Here is a 22,907-nt window from a genome sequence, read left to right as displayed (position 1 = left end):
ACAGTGGGACTCCATGCTTATCATCCCTCAGTGATTCCATATACAGTCTGCTCAATTTTATAAATCTGTATTTTCTACTTGAAAATGCAACCTGGGATCTGAGAGTCAAGCTGGATTTTTTCTGGTTTCATGCATCACCAGTAATAAAGAATCTGCTGTCAGAACTTAATTGACAATCCTGTTGATGCTGCCCAAGCCAGAAAAAAATCTATTTTCCTCTCCAGTGATTGGGTTGGCTCCACAGGACTAACAGGAATAAAAAAGAGGAAACATTTATTGTAGTCAGCAAAGTCAGCAGCTGTAACTCTGAAAGTACACCAGGAACTGGTCTGTTTTGTTAGGACCTACCATTTCTACAGTCACCTTTCAGAGCTGAGACCCACTCTAAAGCACAGGATTTGCTGTACTGTTGCCCATATGGTTTATGAATTTTCTTGAAGATGTGGGAATTGTAGGCTCTGTATCTTTCATATTTATTTGTAAAATGATTCCACTGAAGTCCTTTGGTTACATAAAAAATAATAATGTAGCAAATTTTTTTTAAAGCCAAAATCTTATTTATGGTGCAATGAAATTCACCCAGAAAAATAATGTTTTGTTTCTTTTTTGCACTGAACATACATAGTAACATTTTATGACTTCAACTTGCTAGAACCAACAGCTATTATTTAACACTTTCTGCCATCTATACACCCACTGACTTACCTTACCGATACTGACGAACACAAGGATCTGTCCATTGTTGTGTCCGGTATCCATTTCCCTATCCCAAATACCTCTGTCTTTCAAAGGCAAAGTTGATGCTCACCAGTAGGATTTCTGCATAAGAACCACTAATATTCTTAGCACTGGCAAATCATGCTGTGCCTGCCCATGTTAGAGGTTAATAAAAGTAACCTCAGTCTGGGACAAGAATAAGCATAGAAGATTAAAATCAAGCAGATGATCCTGAATCACTAGGATGGGGAGTCCAAAGTGTAACCATCCAAGGGCTGTAATGGTAGTTGGCCAGGATCCCAAAGCCACTACTAATCTACAGAAAATGAAGCAGATTTCAGCCACCTTCATCTTTAATACAGAAGTGCAGTCTGCAAAATATATAGCTCAGGACATGATGCTGTTCTGAACAGAGACCTCTTGGATCACGATGGAGACCTGCATTTTGGGGCCTGTTGTTTCTCCCAGCCTCGCCTTCTTATATGTGGAGGAAGTTACCTGTGAGCTGCACTGTAGAACATCCTGGGTGCCATTGGGCCTGCAGGTCATGCTTTGGCCATCCCTGATGTTGGACCACAAAGAAGACCAAACAAAAATAAATAAATAAGGCAAGGATAAAAACACAATAGTCTAAATTAACAAACTGGCTAGTGGTTTGGGGCATCTCAGTTTTTTGAGGTGTCAAATTTGGAACACCATGAGTGGATGCTCAGCATTTTCTAAAAAACTCATCCCTATGAGGTATACCACACTGGGCACCCAGAAAGGGAAATATCCAAAATCCACTCATCATTTCTGAAAATTTAATCTATTATGAAGAAACCAGGTACCAAAAATGATCAGAACAGAACCATAAACGGGGGAGATGGGGAGGAGGGAACACAAACAAACAAAATGGAATTAGGCCTCAAAAGTTCCTGAGATTCAAACTGCAGTCAAGCTGACACCTCATCCTCAATTCCTCCTGTATTGTATCCTGTCAGTCAGGAGAAAATAACCTGTAGCGGGACTGTGAACAAGAGAAGGCCAAAATATAGGCGTGGTGCTTGCCAGTAGCATAAGAATCAAAGTGATCATCCCAGGTTTAACTTCAAGTCCCAGTGGGGATAAAGCAGTCATGAATCAGGTCTGTAAAGTGTTTGGCCCATTGACCCCGTAAGGAGAGAGTCCGAGTTTCCAACAGAGCTAGGAAACAACAACCCAGCTTATGAAGTAGAGCTGGTCAAAACATGGGAGCTTTTTCCTTGTAAAATTTTTATGAAAATGAAATAAAAAATCATTTTAATCTAAGTTTTCCACAGGAAAAAAATGATTTTTGGCAGAATTTGGTAACTGGAATATTTGGCCAAACACACAAATATTTTGATTTGGAAATGATGCCATGGTGCCTCATGGGAGTTGTGGTTGAGAAGCCTCAAGCTCCTTTTTCTCTGTTATAAGCTCTTTAGGCCAAATTCATCCATGCATTGTCAAATGCAACCCAATGGGCTTGCATAGCTGTAATGGAGAAGAGACTATGCGTGGCTCACAGTGTACCTAGAGAAGGTGTGTGAAGGATTTGTCCAATGTGAATATGAGACGGAAATGCCAGACTCATTCTCAAATGCATCAAAAATAAAAGCCTTTTTCGAGTGATTACCAGTGGTAAATGTCTTTAAAAATGTCTAATTTTTTTGCATCCTTCCTACTTAGTAATGGCCAAAACGTTGTGGTTTCTAATGGGACTATAACAAAATCATTGATGGCTTGGTAATCAGCATACATCTGGGCATTTCAGATGGTACTTCATCTCATTGTCTCTACTGGTTATTCAGAGGGGAAGTGTGGTTCCGCATTAATGTACTTGAATATAAAACATAGGTAGCAACTTCCATTGTTTCATCAAATAGCCTAGTATGTACGCACTGAATACCTAGACCTAAAAGCATCAGTTTCCATTGCTTGAACTAAAGTCAGGCTATACATCTGGGGGCTGTAACAGACTCCTATCCTCTGTGGGTTGGGTACAGAGATGGGCATGTAACACACACTGACCAGTGGCTCGCCCATTCATTTCTATAGCAGTGTTTTTATATTAGTGGTGCCAAACCTTCCTGAGCAACTACCATTTTGCCAGGCGTACTTACTGGTGCCCCCCACCTCTCATTCGGCCACAGAGCAGTGGGCACTCTTAACAGGCAGTGTTGCTTAGGCTGTACAAAACTGGGTTTGGGATCAGCCCGAGCCCTGCTGCACCACTGAAGTGTGTACAGGTAAATAAGGCGTGAGCAGCAGCAGTGCACCGAGGCCCAGCACAGAGATTTATTGTTAAGACCAGCTCCTGCTCCCACTGAAGTCATGGGAGTAAGATTGGAGCCAAAAGTCACAAGGGAGAAACTGGAGTGCCAGTCACTACTGCTTGAACTTGCACCCTGATATATGGACTAGTGGGTTGCGGCAACTACCTGACATAATGACATTTAAAAAGAAATGCTTCTGTGTGTTGTGAGGAAAACAGCCTCTGCCTGTCAGGTGTGTTCACTAGTGTTCCTTTCATCCACTGCTCTTGCTTCCACAAACCTCTAACCGCTTGCTCTGCCTTCTGGATTTCTTGCTAGTGGGAGAAGTTGCAGATGACGGCCAGTGAGAGGAGGAAGATCATGTGTTCTGTAACATTCCATATCATTGCCATCACCTGCGTCGTGTGGTCTCTGTATGTCCTTATAGACAGGACTGCTGAAGAGATTAAACAGGGACAGACTACTGGTATGTTACTTTATTTTGTTTCTTATTTAAGTGACTCTGAATGGAAAGAGGCAGATCTGTTGAGCAAGATGATGTTTTTTTTTAAACTGTCAGATCTCTGACTTTAGTAATTAAAATAAGACCCGAAGTTGCACCATTTTAACTAAAGGTGTGATTATAAACCAGGTTAGTTAAACTAGTGCAACTTTGTGTGTGGACATTCTTAAATCGATTTAAACCTGGCTTATCAGTGTAGTTTGCACCAGTAAAATGTATGGCTGCAAGCTAATCCAGTCTAACCAGTTTTAAACCAATACAAGTGTTCACGCACGAAGTTGCACTGCTTTAACTAAATCTATTTTTAAACCGGTACCAATCCTGTGTAGACAAGGCCTAAGTGTTTCCTGATTTTTATTCCTAGTAGCCCTGCAGAGCTAGCACAGCTAAAAAGAGAGGGAGCTAGATTCAGCACCTCCTTATTCATTGGTAACAGAATTGTGTATTAAAGTCCAATCAGTTACATGATGCATTGACACAGTTGTCACTAAGGACAGAGTTTGTCCTGCTGAAATTTCATTCCTGGAAGTGATGAAGGAACCACAAGAACCTAGCCTGACTCTTAGATCTCAGGTTGCATTTGAAGGGCTAACAGTTAAAAATAAAACAGAAAAATATAACCCACATTTTTACGTGTAAGCAAAGCACATTTGCTGTGGAAATAATTGAGCGTCAATAAATTTGGAAGCCCACAGTCATTTTTAAGTGCAGCCACTTTTCAAAGTATACATTTTCATGACTTACTGTCATTTTTCATTTTCAGTTGTAGTTTGATTGTACTTGATTTTTGTTTAGCAAAGAGGCTGCTTTGAATGAAAGCTTCTGGTCTCTCTTCCATCTGACAGCATCATCTATGGGCGTATTGAAAATTGTTGGCCTTTTAATGCAAGGGATCAATATGCTTATGAAAAGCATATGCTTTCAAACATTTACAGCCTTTAGGTCATTTTAGATGAGCATAAATAGGAATAGCATGAATATTTAGTACTTGGTACTGTACTCCGTTTCAGAATTCAAATGAAATGAGCAATCTGATGAGTACTACAGTAAGCTGGCTAGTGCGTGTGTGTGTGCATGCGTGCGTGTGTGCATGCATCACTGCCTCCATTGGATAGAATTGGAACTGCTGGGCTGCATGGCATAGGTCCTATACTGCTAACAGCTAATGGGGTTGTATTTGTAACCCAGTGGCAGGGTCCTGTGCTTTTTGAGCAAGAGAATCTGAGTTCTGTCCCTGCCACTGCTGAGCAGTTCCAAATGGTCATGTGTGTGCAGCACAGTGACAGATGTCGTGTCCAAGGTGGTCATGGATTTGTTATAGTATTGTTAATTCTCCATTAAACTTGAAAATGGGTGGATCAGCGTGATGTCATGGTCTTTCCTGCAATGCCCCTGACCAGCCAGTAATGGAGAGGGTTGATATGTATAGTACCTACACTGGAGAAGATATACAGTACTAATGGTCTCTAAATCTAGCAGACAGAGCTATAACAAGATCCACTGGCTGGACGTCCAATAGGGACAAATTCAAACTAAAATAATACTGCACATTTATAATAGCGAGAGTAGGCTTACCAAGGGATGTGGTAAATTGTCCACCATTTACAGCCTTTAAATCAAGATTGGACGTCTCTTTCTAAAAGAGATGCTGTAGTTCAACTCTAAGTTATTGGGCTGGATATAGGGACTACTAGGTGAAGCTGTCTTGCCTGTGTTAGGCCTGAGGTCTGACTAGATGGTCCCTTTCAGCCTTAAAGCCTGTGAATCCATATGTTGTGTGATCACTGAGTGGGCAGGAAGAGGTATAAAGGAGACTGAACTGTTTGCGAGCTGCTGTTATACCCTGTAGGGGGTAGTACTTCCCGTGGGCTGTACACAGAGTAAAACAGGGGGTTGAGTGTGAACAGACCTATTAACTGGAACTGACAGGCTTTCAAAAACGAGAACATAACTGTTGGTATAACAAGAACTGTTTGCATTAAACAAACCCTGCGACAGAGAACGGTGTACTTGTAAAGAGAACTGCCTACCACACTTGCACCCTGTGGACTTTGAGAACTGGACTAGCTGCTGCTCAAGTCCGGGACCTGACTTACCTCTTCTGTAAAGTGCCCTGTACACCTATGGCATCTTATCAATAATAATAAAGGAACCTGGGAGTGATCACATCTGTTTGCTCTCATACAGTACTGACAAGGATTTTAACCCAAATTCAGATGGGTTTGCATGTGAGATTCTGATTGTGGCCTATTCTGTGTCTCTCATTTAAAGGATACTGTGCAGCCTAACTAATATTAATGTGGTCCTTTCCTTTCCTCCAGGGATTCTAGAGTGGCCATTTTGGACTAAGCTGGTAGTTGTGGCTATTGGCTTCACTGGAGGACTTCTATTCATGTATGTCCAGTGCAAAGTGTATGTACAGCTGTGGAAGAGACTTAAGGCTTATAACCGAGTAATATATGTACAGAACTGTCCAGAAACTAGCAAAAAGAGTATCTTTGAAAAACCTGCATTAATGGAGCCAAACATTGAAAATAAAGAAATGTTTGGGGTCCACCATTCAGATACAAACTCTTCACATTACACAGAGCCTGAAGACTGTGGTGCAGAAATCCTTCATGTCTGATCTTTGGGGGCCAGGGAACGGTGAAGATTCTGTATGTTCCTGAGGATAAAAAGCATCATTGTTTACTGCAAACTGCTCTACCTTTTTAAAATCAGCTAACAGCCTAGCACTGGTGGATTACTTTAAAAAAAAAAAAAAAAAGCATTTGTTTTACCCCCCCTGACATATCTGTCAGTATGTTATCATGGTTCCATACCTCTCGATGTTTCGTCTCTCAGACTGGCCTGTACAAAGAGACACCGGAGGCTTCACTGGATGAGGCAAGGCGTCAGAGTATGGCAAGTCTGGTGTGAACCATCATCAACTTCATGGAGTCTGCTTCTTTTTAAAAGACAGCTCGCTCTAAACTATCCCAAAATGCATGTGGGGTAATGTAAGCCTTGATGAGAAGATGGCTTCAGACATTGAGGAACAGCTGAGAGAGAGGAACGAGAGACCTAGAATGTAATCTACCGCTAACACTGCCACTAACATTTCTCGTAGGCAGCGGCTATAAGATTATGCTTTACATATTGTGATAAAGGACTCACAAAGCATATAGCACTTTTTAAAGTCTTTATTTTGTAGTATATATGTCCAATGAGAATGAAACTTGAAAGAATGTCTCATTTCAAAATACCCCTTTTTAATACTCTCTCTTGATCCACTTACATCCTGCTAGGTCCTAAACCTCTTGCCTTACAAAAATCTAATGTGGTTTCCAACGCATACCCACAGCATAACACTAAAAACTCTGCTTCTTGGGGGTTTTCTCTCAGGAGAAAATTTTTCAAAGAATATTGCACTTGTGACTTGTAAATGGAGAGTAGTGGGTGTAAAATGTTTGTTTTAATATGTAATGGTTTGTTGTTCTGTTCTGGGGTTATGTTTTTTTTTGTTTGTTTTAAATCAACTATATAGTTGATAGACCTGCACATATCGCTGATGTAACTATCATTCCAGCCACTGGCGAAGGGGCTTGGACACTGTATTGGTATAATGTGAGCTCTTTAGAAAAAAAAATACAGCTGAAAATGGTCTGCCTTCTTTAATGCTGTGTTCTGTGTGACTCCCAAGAATTGACAACACGAAGAAGGGTTGTTGGAAACAACTAATAAGGAGTAAATATTGCATAGGGTCTCCTATTTCTACATAGCTGAGGTTGAAACCGTCTTCTTGTTTTAGCCTAAATTTTGATATATTCCTTGGTCGGAGTGATTTTGATTAGTTTGTTTTAAACCCGTGAATGGCTGATGATATGAACTGTTTGATGGGAAGAGAAACATGTATGGAGTCAGGATGAAGAGTGCTGGGTAGAGTTGTCCAAATGTTTAAAAGTACATGAGCTTTCTTAGGGAATCATTCTTTCAACTAGAGTAAGGTGAAGGTTGTCTCAATCCCAGACCTCATTAAACCAGACCGTAGTGTCAGCATCATTGAAATGGAAAAGTCATAATTAAAAGGTATTGCACAAGGTTCCTAGTTTTAAGAGCTGACTTGCTCCATTCGAGTCCAATCCAACTGCCAATAAAAGTCAATGGGAATCTTTTTATTGACAGTACTGGGAGTTGCATTGGGCCTCTTAGTTCATTAGGAAATCTGTTTACGTGTTGGAATATTTGACCAAATCCCAAGGTCTTTATCCAGGGTTTTTCAATCCTTTCTCAGGCAAACTCCTACTGAGCAAGGGTTTGGCCCAATGAAAATAGTTGGACACTGGAAAGGAAAAACTGCAGATCAGAGAAATTTCCATAAAAATGTGACATTAATTTCTGTCTTGATCTTTTTGATAAAAATCTGTGGATTTCTTTGAGGCAAAGGAGGGAGGATGCTAAGGGCACATCAGCCAGTGGTTTCTCAAACGTGTGTGTGTGTGCGTGCATGCGCACTCCCCCCCCCCAACTTACTGGCCCTGGTCTTTGTTAATAACATGTACCCTGGTTTTGGGATGCTTTAAAACATTGCAGGTCTCTGGACAATCTAGCAAACTGCATTGGCATAAACTTACTGCTGTGGTGGGGGCCATGATGGTCCATGCTCAGCCAGTGTAGACAGGCGAGAACCCTCCCTTCTACCATCCAGGCAGTCCTCATCTCCCCATGCATGCAGCTGTTGCCTTTATCCACTGCATTCTAAAGTGCAATTATCTGGGCCCCTTTCTGAATGCCCTTCTTCCCAAGGTCCTGGTAATGACCATGGTTTGTTCACTAGAACTTAGATCACGTGGTATTTTTTATGCTTGGTGAACAGGTTAAGCAAGTCAACTCAGGTGGGTTAAATACCAGGTCTTCATCAAATTCTTACTCAATTTTCATGCACGCAAGGCTGCAATGATTAAAAATTGACATAAGTCATCTCCAGGGTGGTGCTGTCTGCGTTCTCATCTGACCAGGACCTTTTGAGAAACGTTACCAGAGTGAGTTTGACATTTTGGAAGCTTAGTTTAGCATATGCCAGCTGCTGTACAATACACTGCTAAAGACTCCGCCCCCTCCATCCTACCAATTACTCTAACAAATACATACTTTCTAATTGAAATAGGCTGCAAAAGAATCGCGTATGAGACTGTTAGCCATTCCGTTGTCATCCAGGGCCTTTCCCCAGTTCCTCTTTCATAAGCAGAATTAGGGCCTGATATTTCAACCCTTACAGGTGTAAATAATCATCCTGTGTAGTCCCATTGAAATTATTAGGACTGCTGATGAGAGTAAGGGCTGCAGAATCGGCCCTTTACTTTGTATCTTACTGTTTTTCACCCATCCAGATGTTGTTTCTCATGTTGATTCTTTCCCACTGGGCCTTTTGAACTTGATTTTCCTTCTTTATCACAGTGCCATCTGGTGGTACACGCAAGTTCGAATGGTGCTTTATCACCCTTAGTAAGGAAGTTCTGTTGATCTGTTGCAGCCATCCCAAGGCTTTTACCCTGGCTCTAATGAGTCCTGTCATTCTCCCTAGATTTGAATCATGATAGTGACCATCACCATCAAAATACACATTCCAAGTTCCTCTTATATGACATACTTTCAGATGAACAGCAAAACTATGGCAGAATTGTCTTTTCTTTCTCTTTCTCTTGTTCATCCCCACTGAAGTGAAGGAGCTGCAGAGGTGCAAGTGAGAGCAGAATTTGAGTCAAAGAGGACATGTGCTTAATTTAACTTCTATGGCATTATCCATAGATTATCCATAGACTGTTGTGTTGATTGCTGTCTGCATAATAAAAACTCTCTGATCTACTGGAAAGCCCCCAGCCGGCTCCCTTTCCCTTGTCTTGTCAGTCCAAAGTCCAGTCCAGGAAATGTCAGGCTACACCAAGGAAAATCTCCCTGCAGTATCATATCCAATACGGCTGGCAGGATCAAACACCCCCATTAGGTTAGAATTATATATGTGTATTAGAGACGGCTGATCATCTTTAAAATATTTTCATGTATTAAACCCTTATGAAGTCTCAGGATTCTCCTAAACTAACCCTTTATGGGGGGAGAGATTTAAAGGAAGCAAACTGCCACCATCACAACATGGTGCCTCTGTTCCGTAGAGATGGGCCTGAGCTGCCAACTTTGGAACTAGGCCTGGAGCCAAACATTCTGGAGTTCTGATTCGGGGCTTTGCTTCCACACGTTGTAGAGATGGGCAATTCACAAGGAGTTTGACTGAGCCTGTAAAGGCAGTAGGCCATGTAATGGCCCCGGAGGAGCCCTGGGATAGGATTGTGAAGGAGAAACAACTCCTCCCTTACATTTCTTTCCCTGCCCCCCTCACTAGTTCAGCTCCTTTGACTTGGGCATTGGCTCCACCCACTCCCCATCATCCTGCTGTTGCGGTGGACAGTGCTGGGCATGCAGCCCTTTCTCACATCCTTGCTGTGATGTGGGAAGCTTTGAACTGGCTGTGCATGGGAGTTGTGTTTTACTCCCTTACACAACTGCATTGGGCTGGGTCACAGTCTGGTCCAAAGTGGGCTGTGGATCCAGATTCTCCTAAAGTCAAGGAGTGTTGAGACCTAGTTTCCTGGTTTGGTCCATTTTAGAGAATGGACCAAGCCATGAAGGGAAGCCATGGATGCGAACTCTTCCCTCCTCCCCACCCCCAGTCCAGGTGTGTTTGGAACTGTGAATCTGGTTCAGATTCATCTCTAGTATTCTGATACACTGAGAGTCAAATACAAAAGCAAAGATATTGCTGGCTGGATTTTCACAGCATTAGCCTAGATATGCAAAATAAATTTTTAAAGGAGAATTTTTATTTTGTGATTTATTATTATTATTATTATTACTATTTAGTTTGAAATATTGCAACATCTGTATATTCCAGTGAAGAACCGAAAACTAGAAAGCACTTGTCTTTGTATAGAAGATAATTGTTAAAAATTGCAGCTGATCTTGTAATTAGATAAAACGTTTGTACATAGGTAATTATATACTGTTAATCAACTTGACACTGGCATGTGTTGTATAGTTTATACAAGACACTTCACACTTCACACTTCTGCAGAATCTTTTTAGTTAGTAACCTTCTAGTAACTTAAATGTATAGTTTTGTATCCTTTCTGTATGTCATCTCTTTCTCAGTATTACCACTTGCAGAATTATATTATTAGTTTCTTAAACTGTAATTGGTTATTTGTGCTGTGATACGCAGGGTTATTTACTGCAGCAATAAAGCATTTCTATAAAAAGTAATTGGCAGAAAATTACTTTTTTGCAAAGAAACTAGAGGCCCAGTCCTCAGAAACGTTGAGCTTTCTAGAGGTGACTTGATCATAGACTACAGGTACCTTCACATGGAAAAAAATATTTGATCTATGTGGCTTCTTTCTAATTTAACAGACCTAAGTGTACAAGATCCAATGACAGGAGACTGATATCAGAAAAAATCCATTTTTTAACAAGAAAGGTAATTAATCATTGAATAACTGGATGGATTCTCTATCACATTCAGAAGATATGCTTTGTGTTCAACCACTCACTTAAAAAAGGTCAGACTAGATGATTGTAATGGGCCTGTCTTCCCTTAACAATCTTTTGATCTTCGTGAGAGGGCACTGTGAGATATTCTGAACCTTGCAAGTTTGGGCCCAGAGTTTTCACATGGATTTTTTTCTGCAGGACACTTTTTTTTTTTATTTTTTTTTTCAGCAGAGTGGGGGGAGCCCCCTTGCCATCAGTCTTTTGCAAAGAAAAGCAAAGATTGTGTTGTTCTGCGGCAGATGAGCATTAAGCCCTGTCATTAAGCCCTGGGAAGCATGCCAAACAAAAAGAATTTTCACCAGTGTTCTCTGAGGTCCTATCTGTCCCACAAGTGAAAGAAGGCAGAAGATTTTGTATGTGAACCTCTGGCTAGATAAGTAGGGTAGGGTGGAGGGGTTTGGTTTTGTGGAACATTTGTCTACCTTCCATGCGGAACAAAGGGCTGTATAATTTGGATGGCCTCCACTTCATAGAAGAGGGATCAGTCTGTAGGCAGGGCCCGACTTTAGGCACCAGCAAACCAAGCACATGCTTGGGGCGGCACAATTTCAGGGGCGGTATAATTATTATATTATTTTTTTTACTTCGGCAGTTGCGCTCCAGAGGTGTTTTTTGTTGTTGTTGTTGTTTGTTTGTTTTTGCTTGGGGCCCTGGCTGTAGGCAAGTGCTAGGAGCCTGGGTAGCAAACAAGAGTAATTGGAATTGCTAATTTATGAGCATAAATGTGAACCAGTTGGTATTACTGGACGCGGTGGAATGAATTAAAATCAATGGCTATAACCTATTTAGGAAGGATCAAGTGGGTAAAGGGCGGGGGGGGGGGTGGCACTCCATGTAAAAAAAATATATATATAAAGGGCATTACCTGTTTCCAAGTCAGAAGAAAATGATCTTGAATGCTGATACATCAGTGTCCTAACAGAGAAAGCGCAAGATGCGGTTCTGGTTGATGTCTGCTACAGCTCACCAAATCACACTGGGGGCAGGATGTCTGCCTATTTATGCATCTATTCACAACACAGAGGATAAAAAGCTGCATGATCATTGGGGGACTTTAATTTGTGTGACGTATGCTGGAAGCCTAAGGCTGCCAGTACTAAAACTTACTTGGAATTTCTAAATATTATAGATGGCAATTTCCTAACTCACAGCGTTTGCAACCAACCTGGCGGTATTCTTTATCTTAAGAGCTGAAGAACTGACCACAGAACTACAAAGTAATGATAGCTCAGGCACAAGCGGTCACATTTATAATCTGCAAGCGGAATAAAGTCCAGACCAGTAATATATATACCTGGTGTTTTAATAGGGCCAATTTCACAAAGCTGATAACAATGATGAGACAAATCAGAGGGGAGGAAAGTATTACCTCAGAAAAATGTGAATGATAATTGGGAATTATTTAAAAACACCTTCCTAGATGCCCAGGAAAGCCACAATCCAGGAAAAAGGCCATCCCAGTTAAAAAGCCAATCTGGTGGAAAGGGACGTTCAATAGTAATGAATATAAATCAGAAGTTAGGTATTGTAGAATATTCATTAGAAAAGTCAAGGAACACAAGGAGAAATCAATGGCCAGCAGAGTTAAGGACAATAAGAAGCTGAGGAGCTTGCTGAACTGTTAATGTGATTTTCAGTAAGTCTCTGAGCACCGAGAAAGTTCCAGAAGACTTCAAGAAAGCTAATTTTGTGCCAATTATTATAAAGAGTAAACAGGCTGACCTGGGTAATTATAGACCTGTTAGCCTGACATTATCCTAGGCAAGATATTGGAGCATGTAGTCAATTAGTTAATTTTATCATCCATTTGTCATTGTGTTATGTGGTGTCAGTGGTCAATTCATATGCTTTTCATGTATAATCAATGGTATGCTAACAGATTTAAGTACTAGGCCACAGGCTTAAGAACACCTGACATGAGTGGGTTACCTAGAGATAACCCTATGCAAGCAAGGTCGCAAGATTAATGCAAAGGATGTGCCATTAGGTAATGTTACAAAAAACTAGATTGCAATAGACTGCAAGGTATAGTCAAGAACACGAAATACCTGATGGAGAGGCCTGTCCTGACCATAGGGTCCATGTTGTGAATAGATGCTAATGAGACTAAGAGGAACAAAGAACCTATGAAATATGAGGGACCCCCAATATTCATGGGGTGTAGAAGTACAGATAAGGAAAAGAGAGTTGAAACCCTCATGCATATGCATAAGGTGTTAGATGTGATCAAAAGTACAATATAAAAGTTTTCCTGATTGAGTAAAGTAATCCACGGAACGACCCCCAATGGAAGACCCCATGGGGAAACCCCAGCAGGAACCCCCCACCACCACTAATCATTATTGAGAGATTCATGAAAATATCTTTTGAGAATGTGAGTATGGTACAGTCCTAGTCATTGCATGTGTTTTTGTAGGATTTGTCTAGGCATGGGTAATTGTAACTTAGTGCTTAAAGTGGTGCAGATAACTGTCAGGGCCGACCAAGAGAGGGCAAGTGGGGCAATTTGCCCTGAGCCCCACAGGGGCCCCGCGAGCCCTGGCCTGGCGGCAGTCCAGGTCTTCGGCAGCATTTCAGCAGCGGGGAGCCCTTCAGTGCTGCCAAAGACCCAGACTACTGCGGGTGAGTACAAGTGCTGCAGCTCCCCTACTTTTCCCCAGGCCCTCTGAATCCTCTGAATGGCCCTGATAACTACTTGTGATTGTCTGTCAGTAGTCACTATCTGTGGGACACTGTGTTGCTAGAGTCTCCAAATTTGAGAAAAGCCTCAGAGATAATCTGTGATTCTGTGATAATATGCGCTCTGTTGAGCTTGAAAGTGTAGCAACAGGAGCTGAACTCATGGTAGTTTAATATAAAATTACTAAATTCATTTTAAATAAATAAAAAGGAAACAAGCAGCTGATACAAGACTCAATTATTAAAGAATAAAAGGAGAGTAATATAATTCATGTGTATCAACGTGGGTTTATGTAGAATTGATCCTGTCAAACTAACTTCATATGATAAGCTTAAAAGTTTGGTTGATAAAGGTAATAGCATTGATGTAATATACTTAATGTTAAGGCGTTCAAACAGGAATTAATTCAGGGAAGTCATTATGGCCTGTGTGTTATGCAGGAGGTCAGATTACATGATCATAATGGTCTGTTCTTGCCTTAGAATTCAGGAATCCATGAATAAAATGCTGGGTGAATTCAGTTACAATTTCTACCATTGTCTCTCTCTTATGCAAAGCTTTTCACAATGAACACACCTTTGGTAAGACTGATATCTGCCTTGGGTAGGGATATTCTTCTCTAGGTAAATTAAAACTGAAATTGATAACTCCCCAAATCAGTATGAGAATTCTGTTTAATGTATTACTAGAAATGGCTCAAAGGGAATTTGATGAAGTGTAGGTGAATTCAGTTCAGTTTATCATATGGCTCCTGAAAAGCTGGTAAATGGGCTGAGGAAAGTGGTAAACAGACCCAGGACCAGCTCCAGGGGTTTTGCTGCCCCAAGCAGCCAAAAAAAAAAAAGAACCGCAATCGCAATCTGCGGCAATTCAGCAGGAGCTCCTTCCCTCCGAGCGGGAGCGAGGGACCCTCTGCCGAATTGCTGCCGAATACCTGGATGTGCCGCCCCTCTCCGGAGTGGCCGCCCCAAGCATCTTCTCGCTAAGCTGTTGCCTGGAGCCGGCCCTGAACAGACCCTGTATTTCTAGCTCTCTGACACTGCTGTGCAGGGAGTGGAACCTCAATTACAGTGTGGGTTATGGGACAGATACACAAATCTGAGCTTTAGATACTACTCTGATCCACAAATCCCCACTTGGCTGCCACTTAATGCTGTTGGTGCTTAAATTCATTCGGGGCTTCAATTTTTGCTCTAAAAGTCCCGAAGGTGCCCAAGTCTCTGCTCTGGGCATATGCACTCTTTCCCGAGCTAGGTGCCTAACTCATGTCTATGCCCCTGCATGTCCCTCAAATGAGATGAGGTTAGGCGTGTCCCTACTTATCTTCCTGTGGAGCCCAATCCAGTAGGTGTGCTCAGAGCAAGCAGAGCACAAACTAAGGGCGAATTCAGCAGGGACACTGGAGGAGAAGGTGGCTGCCCTTGTAACTGCTAGCTTAGGCTAGGGTAATTCCCTGGGATGTGGGGTCGGGCATGGTAACGAGTGGAGTCCCAGTGAAATTATTTTACTTGCACATTGTGACTGCACTGAGGTTAATGTGCAGGATGCCGTGGGAAATCCACATATCAGGCAGTGAAAGTACAGAGTAATGACAGTGAACGTATAATGTGGTCACCCAAGAAGAACATCAATACAATGAAGTTTGAGATCAAGCTAAACCTTTGAATCCAAAATGGTTGGGTGGGTTGGAAATTAGGCAAACGGAGTCTGAGCCTCCCTCCTTTCATTCCTGTTCACCTCCCTTTCCAGGTGGTATTACCCACAGTGGAGTGCACCTGTTTCAGCTTGCTATCCACTGCCAGTGACCCTTCTCCTGGAGTCAGGCAGCTTAGGTACCTAAGCTGTGTCCTGCAAGAATGACATAGGCTCCTGCCTACCTCCACACAAAGCACCCTGGGGAAGGAGAGAGGAGGGAAAGGCCTGACAAAGCCCCCAGTCTGCTACCCCCACTGATGGGGCATTTGGAGGTAAGGGGAGCATGTAGGGCTGCAGCGTGTGTGTGATGCAGAGGATGGGCTGGGGAACTGCAGAGGGTCTCGCTCTCTCCCATAGGTACTGAAACTAGGAGTGCGGGGGTGCTGCTGCACCCGCTGGCTTGAAGTGGTTTCCATCCTATACAGGATTTATAGTTTGCTTCATTGGCTTTCAGCACCACCACTATAAAAATGGTTCCAGCACCCCTGCTCTCTCCTTCTGTTATGTTGGTTTGTTGCTGATGCCTTCACCAGATCTCTGGAAACTGGGCCAATGGTTGCATGATGTGCAGTGATTGGATGATGGTTGGATACTGGGTGCTGGTTGGATGATGAGTAGTGATTGTCTCAGCCTGGCATCTCCTCGGGCCCTGGCAGTACTGAGCCCCAGCCCCAGCACTCTGAGAGAGCACAGAGGGGAGAGTGCTGCAGTAGCCGAGCAAAAAGGTAGAGGAGCTTAGTCACCATCCAAGACACGGGGAATGTACCTACTGCCTCCCAAATGCAATGGGCAATGGGTCTGAACCCAAATCCGTCCCAGCCCCTCCCCCCACTGGGGGCAGAATTAATTGCTGGGCAGAGACCAGGCAGAAGTGGGGTGAGTGCTCCTGCAGCGAGGGCCAAAATCACCTCACCCCCAACACTGATTATGATGGACACACTCACACTGGGGAGGGATGGGAGCAATTCAACAATCAATAGACAGACAAAACCCACCCCACAGTATAAACTGTTAGAAAAATCTCATGAGTTTTAGTGTCAATCTCATGGAGTTTGGGTGTCTGATTCATGATGTTTGATCTCTTGAGGCTGGCTGTCTAAGATGGCTGCCAGAGTCCTCTGACCCCATTGCCAGCATGCTGCAAGTTGGGTGGGGGCGAGGACAGAAGGAACTAGACCAGTGGTTTTCAATCTTTTTATATTGGTGATCCCTTTTACACAGCAAGCCTCAGACTGCATCCCCCCACCACTCCTTATAAATGAAAAACAGGAGGGAGGTTAATTTAATGGGGAGGCTCAGGACTCTTGACCCCCATGTAACCATCTTGTGACCCTGTAAGCAGTCATGACCTCCAGTTTGAGAACCCCTGAACTGGACAGTAGGGAGATTTCTGCATGGAGTGAGCTGCTGAAGCAGTCCAGTGACCAATGAGAAGCCAGGGCTGCATAGCCCCCAGACTCCACTTCCTTCTCTGGGCCTGAGGAAGAGCTCTGTGTAGCTCAAAAGCTTGCATCTTCTACTAATAAAAGCTGACCTCACACTGTGACGGGTTAGATCACAGAACCCTCCTTGGAGCTGCCACCTGACTACCTCTGCTCCTGTTTTCCTTGCTAGCTCGGGGCCCCAGCACGCTGTCTTGCTGAGCCAGACACTTCCGTCTGCTCCAACAAAGACCAGGGTCTGAATTACTTGCCTCAGAACTGCAGGTTTACCTGAAAGCAGCTAACAGAAGTGTACTAGTCCTTAACACTCAGATGCCTAACTCCCAATGGGGTCTAGACTCAAATAAATCCGTTTTATCCTGTATAAAGCTTATGCAGGGTAAACTCATAAATCATTCACCCTCTATAACACTGATAGAGAGAGATGCATGGCTGTTTGCTCCCCAAGTATTAATACATACTCTGGGACAATTAATAAGTAAAAAGTGATTTTCTTAAATACAGAAAGGGTTTAAGTGGTTCCAAGTAGTAACAGGCAGAACAGAGTAAGTCACCAAGCAAAATAAAATAAAATGCACAAATCTATGTCTAATCAAACTGAATACAGGTAATCTCACCCTCAGAGATGCTTCAGTAAGGTTTTTCTTAAACTGGAACCCATCCAGGCCTGGGCACAATTCTTTCCCGTGGTACAAATCTTGTTCCAGTTCAGGTGGTAGCTGGGGATTCTTCATGATGGCTCCTTTCCTCCCTTTGTTCTGTTCCACCCTGTGGCAAAGTACCTGTCTCTCCTCTCCTAGCTCAGTCATTCTCAGCCTTGGAGACACAGGCTTGGGCAAAGCAAAAGCCCTTCACAGTCGCGCAGGGTCTGGCTGATCCCTTCTCAGTCAGGCCCTTGTTCTGTTGTCCTTTCCTTCTGGGGAGAGTGCAACCTGCCTTGCAAGAAAAGTTTTAGAGTTCAGCTGCCTCTACTCGCTGGCAGCTACTCTACTTCTCTCCTCCCCCCTGCTTCCCTGCCAGGGAGGGTTTAAAAAGGTCTCCAGCCATTGGGGCCAGCTGAAACTAATTACTTCCCTGGTAACCCCTGTTCCAGCTGAACCTTATTCCTCCATGGTTAAGCCCTCTGGGACTAATTAGTACCCCTTTCTTGGTAGCTAAGTGTCCTGAGTTTGCCACATATCCCCCTCCCCTGCTCAACACTACAGGGTTGGGCTACTTGGGTCGGAAAGCAGTGCACCCTCGACAGGCCATCCGCATTGCCATGTTGGGCTCCCGACCTGTGTCCTACCGTGAAGTGGAAGGGTTGAAGCGATAGGAACCATCTCATTACTCTCGCATTTTTGTCCTTGTTTTGGTGCATCCACTGCAACGGGGCATGGTCCGTGACCAGGGTAAACCTCCGTCCGAGTAGATAGTAGCGGAGGCTTTCAACGGCCCATTTTACCGCCAAGCATTCCTTTTCCACTATGGCGTACTTCCGTTCCCTAGGCAGGAGCTTTCTACTGAGGAAGAGGACGGGGTGTTCGTCATCTCCAACCATTTGTGAAAGCACCCGCCCCCAGCCCTACTTCAGAGGCATCTGTTTGCAGGATAAACTCCTCCCTCCAGTCTGGGGCTATCAGTACGGGGTCTGTGCAGAGGGCCGTTCGCAGATCTGCAAAAGCGGCTTCGGCCTCAGCAGACCATTTTACTATATCTGGGTCCCAAGCCTTAGTCAGGTCCGTTAGTGGGCATGCCCTGGTGGCAAGTGGGGAATGAAACGTCTATAACACCCCACGAGTTCCAGGAATGCTTGGACCTGTTTTTTCTGGAGTGCTCGGGGCCACTTCTATATGGCATCTAGCTTGTTGAGTTGGGGCCTCACCATGCCCCTCCCCACAATATATCCAAGGTATTTGGCCTCAGCTAATCCGATCGAACATTTGGAGGGGTTTGCAGTCAGTCCGGCCTCTCTCAGGGTATTCAGGACTGCCTCTACCTTTCTTAGGTGCGTCTCCCGTCGGGGCTATATATGATGACGTCATCAAGATAGGCAGCAGCGTACTCCCCATGGGACCGTAACAGTTTGTCCATCAGTCGCTGGAAGGTAGCAGGGGCCCCGTGCAATCCAAAAGGAAGAACAGTGTACTGAAATAGTCCTTCTGGGGTTGCAAAGGCCGTCTTCTCCTTGTCGGCTTTAGCCAGGGGGATCTGCCAATAGCCCTTAGTAAGATCAAGGGTAGACATGAAACGGGCTTTTCCCAGTTTGTCAACCAGCTCATCTATCCTGGGTAAAGGGTAGGTGTCAAATTGGGACACCTTGTTTAGCTTGCGGAAGTCATTGCAGAACCACATACTGCCGTCTGGCTTAGGCACTAAAACCACGGGACTGGACCATTGACTATGAGACTCTTCAATGACTCCTAAGGCCAGCATCTTCCTGACCTCTTTCGTAATCTCTTCTCTCTTGGCCTCCGGGATCCGATATGGCTTGACGTGCACCTTCACTCCAGGTTCTGTGAAGATGTGATGGTGAACCTCAGTAGTCCTGCCTGGCTTTTCTGAGAACACATCTTGGTTGCGTTTGATCAGGCTCACCACTTCGGATCGTTGTTCCGGGGTCAGCTCCGGGGATATTCCTACCAGGTTGGGCTGATCGCCTTTAGGGGATGGTGCCCCCAGCGCAGCTACCAGAGCTGCTCTATCCCGCCAAGGTTTCGGCAGATTTATATGATAGATCTGCTCCTGCTTCCGGCGACCTGGCTGCCGGACCTTATAGTCAACTTCTCCTACGGCTTCGATTACCTCATAGGGCCCCTGCCATCTGGCCAGGAGCTTGCTCTCCACCGTGGGTATGAGCACCATCACCCGGTCCCCCACCTGGAACTTCCGGGACCGTGCTTGACGATTGTAGTACGTCCGTTGCGTCCCTTGGGCCTTCTCCATGTGTTCGCGCACAAGAGGGGTGACTCGGGCTATTCGGTCTTTCATTTGCAGCACATGTTCCACAATGTTTCTCCCCGGGTTCGGCTGTTCTTCCCAGTCTTCTTTAGCCAGGTCCACTATGCCCCTGGGCCATATAACAGCTCGAAGGGGGAGAATCCAGTGGAAGCCTGAGGAACTTCCCGTACGGCAAACGGTACATAAGGTAGCAGGGCATCCCAGTCTTTTCCGTCGCGGCTAATCACCTTCCGTAACAGGCTCTTCAAAGTCCTATTAAAACGTTCAACGAGGCCATCGGTCTGGGGGTGGTAGACTGACGTTCTGAAGGTCCATATGTGGAGCATGGTACACAAGTCCGTCATCAGTTTAGAAACAAAAGGGGTCCCTTGGTCCGTCAGTATCTCCTTAGGTATCCCTACTCTGGAGAATATCTGGACTAACTCTTTGGCTATGGTCTTGGACATGGCATTCCGTAGGGGGATGGCCTCTGGGTATCGGGTGGCGTAATCTAGTACTACCAGGATGTATTGATGGCCCCGGGCCGACTTCTCCAATGGCCCCACTATTTCCATAGCTATTCGTTCGAATGGAACCTCAATAATTGGCAGAGGTACCAGAGGGGCCCTTAAGTATGGTCGGGGCCCATGTATTTGGCACTCCGGACAGGAGGAACAATATCGCCAGACGGCCGCATAAATACCAGGCCAAAAAAAACCTCTGTAGAATCCGATCGAGGGTCTTATCCATCCCTAGGTGGGCCCCAAATAGATGACTGTGGGCCAGATCCATTACCGCTTTTTGATGCTTCCGGGGGACCAAGAGTTGTTAGATGACTTGCTCTTGGACGCAGACTACTCTATACAGAAGATCTTTTTTAATCATATAATACGGCCCTGGGCCCTTAGTTCTCCCCTCCACTGGGACCCCATTTACCTCGACTACTTCCTTAAAAATGTTGTGGTATATGGGATCATTGGCCTGATCCTGACCAAAAGTCCCGCGTGCGGTTCCTATTGGCCCTATTTCGGGGGGGTCTACCTCCGTCTCCCCCTCAGGGACAGAGCCTGGGGAACCCGGTTCAACAATTGGGTTGTAGTTGGCCGACCCCGTCCCGCTGTCAGTTGAGTTCCCTCTTTCCCCTGCTAGTGTAGGCATCAGGTACCGTGTCAGGATCCTCGTCCCCCTCCTTTTATCAGCCCTCCGTTCCCTCTGAGTCTTCCTGGACTTCCCCGGTGGGAAGAACACATCCTGGCTAAACTCATGGAAGGTGGGGAGAGGGTCCCCGATCTGGGCCACCCTTTGGGTCCCAGAGTCGTCCTTTCCTTCTCCCTCGTCCCCGGGGAGTAGGCCATCAAACCCCGGGAAGTCTCGTCCGATAAGGACAGGGTAAGGGAGTTTCAGGACGACTCCCACTGTCAACTCAGCGGGGTTCCCTAGAACTTCTATGGGTACGGGGACGGTTGGGTAATAGCTGATATCCCCATGTACACAGAATATTCCCGAGCACTTGGCCTGGGATAGTTGGCCCAGCCTGACCAGCTTCCCTGAGACCAGTGTGACTGCACTTTCTGAGTCTCTTAAAGCTGTGGTCTCTATACCATTCAGCTTAACGGGCCTAGTGTACCTATGGGGGATCATCGCAACCCCGACTAGACTTATTAGCTCGCATGGTCCCCCTCTATCTCCAGTTCACACTGCATGGGCTCTCCTAGATTAGGGCATTGGGCAGCAATATGCCTAATTCACCACAGGCATTAACAGCGGTACCCACCTTGGGGCAGCCCCCTATTTTTCGGGCTGCTGGGATTTATCCCCTGAGCCTTTCTTCCCCAGTCCTCCAGTCTCTCCGGGACTGCGGCGGCTCTTCCGCCTCCTGCCTCCCCTCCATTTTCCGGCCTGGAGCTGGGCAAACGGGGCCTCGGTGCAGAGGCTGGTCTCGATACTGGCGCCTTCCTCGCTCGGGGGTCTGAGAAAGTTCTTGGGCTGCCAAGTGCATCTCCACGAGAGCAACTAGATCGTCATAAGAGGAGGAGATCATTTTGGTGGAACCACCCACGTATGTCCGGCGGCAACCCTCTCATGTACCTGTCCAATACCAGGGTTTCTACTACCTTCTCCGGCCCACGGGCCTCGGGGCGGAGCCACTTCCGCGCAGGGTGTATCAAATCAAATAGCTGGGACCTCGGTGGTTTGTCCTACCGGTACTTCCACTCGTGGAAGCGCTGGGCCCTTATGGCTGGCGTCATGCCTGCCCTCACCAGGATTTCCGCCTTCAGCTGAGGGTAATCCATAGCTGCTTCTGCGGTTATGTCGAAGTAGGCTTTCTGGGTCTCCCCACACAGGAATGGAGCCAGCAGACCTGCCCACTGGTCTTGGGGCCAGGCCTCCCGCAGTGCCGTCCTCTTGAACGCGAGGAGATACGCCTCTATATCGTCATCCGTTGTCATCTTCTGTAAGTAGTTGCTTGCCCGTAGAGGCCGGGTCCCCTGGGCCGCGTGCGTCATCGTGGTCAGGGCCTTCAACTGGTTCACCACGTCGGTCAGGGTGGCTCGATCTTGGGCCGCCTGGCTCAGCAGCGGCTGGTTGGTCTCCTGTTGTACCCATACGGACTCTCGCTGGGCCGCCACGTGTACTCGGGTAGCCTTCTGTTGAGCCGCTGTGGCCTGCATCAACGCCTTCAGTACATCCTCCATTTTTCAAAAAAAAAAAAAAAATTTCTCTCCTTTCCTTTTTTTTTACCTTGCCCTGTGATGGCTTGCCACCGAGCCTCACTCACTAGTACATCCCACTTCTGACACCACGTGTGGCAAAGTACCTGTCTCTCCTCTCCTAGCTCAGTCCTTCTCAGCCTTGGAGACACAGGCTTGGGCAAAGCAAAAGCCCTTCACAGTCGCGCAGGGTCTGGCTGATCCCTTCTCAGTCAGGCCCTTGTTCTGTTGTCCTCTCCTTCTGGGGAGAGTGCAACCTGCCTTGCAAGAAAAGTTTTAGAGTTCAGCTGCCTCTACTCGCTGGCAGCTACTCTACTTCTCTCCTCCCCCCTGCTTCCCTGCCAGGGAGAGTTTAAAAAGGTCTCCAGCCATTGGGGCCAG

The 22,907-nt window shown here is 45.3% G+C and overlaps 1 protein-coding gene across 1 annotated transcript in view; it reads left to right on the top strand.

Moving 5' to 3' along the window:
• The window catches only part of LOC127053883 (uncharacterized), a 412,316-nt gene that overhangs the window by 368,901 nt on the left and 20,508 nt on the right, over positions 1-22,907 (top strand). The window contains exons 6-7 of the mRNA XM_050959235.1: positions 3,315-3,462; positions 5,820-6,298. Of these exons, the coding sequence (XP_050815192.1) occupies positions 3,315-3,462; positions 5,820-6,124 (453 nt within the window). The 3' untranslated portion in view covers positions 6,125-6,298. The remainder of the gene's footprint in view (positions 1-3,314; positions 3,463-5,819; positions 6,299-22,907) is intronic.

Source organism: Gopherus flavomarginatus, chromosome 6 (assembly GCF_025201925.1).
Source record: "Gopherus flavomarginatus isolate rGopFla2 chromosome 6, rGopFla2.mat.asm, whole genome shotgun sequence".
In the NCBI taxonomy this organism is placed as follows: Eukaryota; Metazoa; Chordata; order Testudines; family Testudinidae; genus Gopherus; species Gopherus flavomarginatus.
Note: the sequence above shows the minus strand (reverse complement) of the source record. Positions and strands in the feature narration are given on the sequence as shown.